General features: G+C 32.6%; 1 protein-coding gene across 1 annotated transcript; it reads right to left on the reverse strand.

The window, feature by feature from the left end:
* Positions 1 to 149: 149 nt before the first annotated feature.
* Positions 150 to 1,147, reverse strand: LOAG_13931 (hypothetical protein; the record flags this gene model as incomplete). The annotated part of the gene is made up of 3 exons (XM_003149435.1): positions 150 to 231; positions 378 to 608; positions 1,140 to 1,147. Coding segments are annotated over 3 exons (321 nt in total), but the record flags the coding sequence as incomplete, so codon positions are not given.
* Between the last annotated feature and the right edge of the window lie 2,058 nt (positions 1,148 to 3,205).

Genomic DNA, 3,205 nt, shown 5'->3' on the forward strand with positions numbered 1-3,205 from the left:
CATTGATCTTCTCAACAAAAAGTGTTGTTCTCACATGTTCAATCATTTTAACCTTACTCAGTAAATTCATTCTCAAAGTATTTCAGTAGTGGCTATTAATTACGCGTTGAGAATTTAACTTACTCGCTATTTCCGCCATATATAAAAACCAATATAAGCATAGCGATTGAATAAAGTAAAGCAGGTAGAATCATTGCTGGGATATAAAATTTCATCCTCATTTTTCGATATCTGCAAGTAACCATTACAGTCGTCCTTATTTAGAAATATATTCAACTTCAGAAGGAAAAAGCAAATCACTTAGCTTCGCCATTTGAGGAGCGCTCTATCTGCCGTCGATAAAAAGATTAAGGTTGCTTTCCCGTCGAAATACTTACCTAACAGGTTTTAAAACAGCGATAGCTCGATCTACGCTGGTAAAAAATAATATAACCAATGCAAAATTTAAACCAAAATTAGGTATTAACTGTATCCAAATGCATGTCCGTAAAGGTGTAAAAGTAATTCCAGTGAAGATAAAGTATGCAAATGGGATATGGCCGATCTGATGCAAAATGTCACCAAATGCGTTGAATGCAATGAGTACATTGTTGATATTATGTAAACGCCTGGAATCCTCATGAATTATAAGAATTCGACAATTATTTTGAAGTTTAGGTTTGAAATTTTTGAACTTGAAACTGAGAATGGTAAAGGTTGCAGAAATCTGCTACGCAAAATGTAAATCTTGATCGCAACCTTCGTAAGATTACTTATACACGCACATTAGTGGAGTTTTCTCTTTCCCTATCTTCCCTCCTTTTGTCCTCCAAAACGTTCTCTGAATTTTCTGAATTCTTTATTTCGATCCTGTCCGATTTTATTCGGGTAACAATAGCCGTTTTAACTTCTTTTAACTTTTCATTACATTCTGTCCGTAAGTTACCGAACTGCTCAGTCACCAATTGAACGGCTCGGTTACCAATGAAAAAGCTGTTATTATGGATCAAATGATAATCAGTGATCAAAGAATAATCATGGGCAATCAATCAATAATGTACTTGCTCTGAATAGTAGCTACAATGAGCGCAGTATTGCCAACGAAGCTAGTTAAAAGACATAGTAGAAAAATGCATATGCATGGTAGAATTGGTACCAACACAGCCATTTGACCACTTTATTGACCTTCAACCTGGAATCGCTTAAACTTAATTCAAATTCATAAATAGCGTTCCTACACGTGACTCCATTTCTTAAATTTATTTCAAGTTCTTGCATAATTCATTTATTAATCTATGTAAAAATGCGACTATTATAGCTATATATACATATGAGCGGAGACTTGGGAAATTATCGGACGTCCATATGCGCACTGAACACATTCGAAAAATGTACCGAACTTCAGATTGATTCTTATATCAGAAAAGTCTGAATGCCTTGTGAAAGGCGGAAAGAGTTGAGTGAAGCAAAAATACAACGCATCTTATGGTTTGTCTGGGAGATCGTCATTAACTTTTTCATTATAATTAATACTTTATGATAAATGGCGAGAAATTTTGTGAATAGATGGGAATATGAATTTCCTAGCGTTCTTTGTTTGCTATTTCAAAAATTGAATAGGTGAAAAATAAACACTTAAGCTTATTTCAGCAATTCGTTTATGTCGTTCGACGATTCGATTTACACATGGCTGGTCGATGACGATGAATGGCTAAAGTGAGGGAAATCTGAGGGTAATGATGTATATTCCCGCAACTTTTGATATGATTAAAAAGTAGTTGGAAACTTCTGCATCGTTAATTTGTTATATTACAGAGGGTTAGTTCAAAGTAGTTACATTATCAACTAGTCCAGTCTATCTATTAACACTTATGAATTAAATATTAACATTAAATGGACATCAAATAGTAAATATCCAAAAAGTAATATTAAATACTAGTTGACTGAGAATTAATATTTAATATCGGTTATAATTAATATTTAATATTACTAATGTTTAATATTAGTTCTTAGACAGGAAGAATTAACACATGAATGGTTTACCGGAAATGTGCATCATATATTAACCATTGAATAGGAGTTTGGTTATCAGATTCAAAGATTCTATTTTTATTGTTATATCTCATTTCTCAAATATTTTATCAAATATTCCATTCATTGCACATAAGCTTGCTTATCAAAACAAGATAATTGATAACTGAACAAGAAGATAATTGAACTCTGTTATTAGATCGGCAAATAAATTGTTCGTGTATAATCTCACGAAGGTGGGATTTTGATGATTTGATGGGAATTTTGATGGAACCCTCCATTTCAATCTCTACCTTCCCTCATTTTATCCTCTAAAACGTTCTTTGAATTTCTGAATTCTTTATTTCGATTCTGTCCGATTTTATGGGCAAATTATTTATGGAACCATAGCCGCTTAATCCTATTTTTACTTTTCATCACATTGTGTCCAAAAATTATCGAACGGCCGAGTCATCAATGTAAAAGCTGTTATTATGGATCAAATAATAATTAGTAATCGAAGAATAATCATAATTAATCAATGATGTATTCGCTCTGAATAGTAGCTATAATAAGCGCAGTATTGCCAACGAAGCTAGTTAAAAGATATTGTAGAATAATGCAAATTCATAAATAACGTTCTTACACGTGACCCCATTTCTTAAATTTATTTCAAGTTCATGCATAATTCATTTATTAATGTAAAATATACCGCAAAAATGTAAAAATGCGGTTATAGCTAATATACATATGAGCGGGGAATTGGGAAATTATTGGACGTCCATAAGCACATTGAACATATTCGAAAAAAGTATAGAACTTCAGAGTGATTCATGTATCAACAAAGTCTGAATCCCTTATAATAATCAGAGCTGAGTGAAGCAAGAAAACAACACATCTTATGACTTATCCTAGAGATCATTAATTGCCATTCATGGTAACTCTGCCATTGCAATTAGTGCTTTGTAATAAATGAAGATAATTACGAGAGATTTTGTGAATGGATAGAAATGTGAATTCCCTACAGCTTTCTGCAAACTATTTCGAAGATACCTGAACAGGTTCAACTTAAGCTTACATCAGTAATCATTTTTCGTCATTCGACGACTCGACTTACGTGCGATGTCTGAAATGAGGGAATCTGTGATTATGTATATTTCGGTGACTTTTGATATGATTAAAAAATGACTAGTTAAAAAATTTCTTGAGTTACTGT

This window comes from Loa loa (assembly GCF_000183805.2).
Source record: "Loa loa unplaced genomic scaffold supercont3.813, whole genome shotgun sequence".
Taxonomy (NCBI): domain Eukaryota; kingdom Metazoa; phylum Nematoda; class Chromadorea; order Rhabditida; family Onchocercidae; genus Loa; species Loa loa.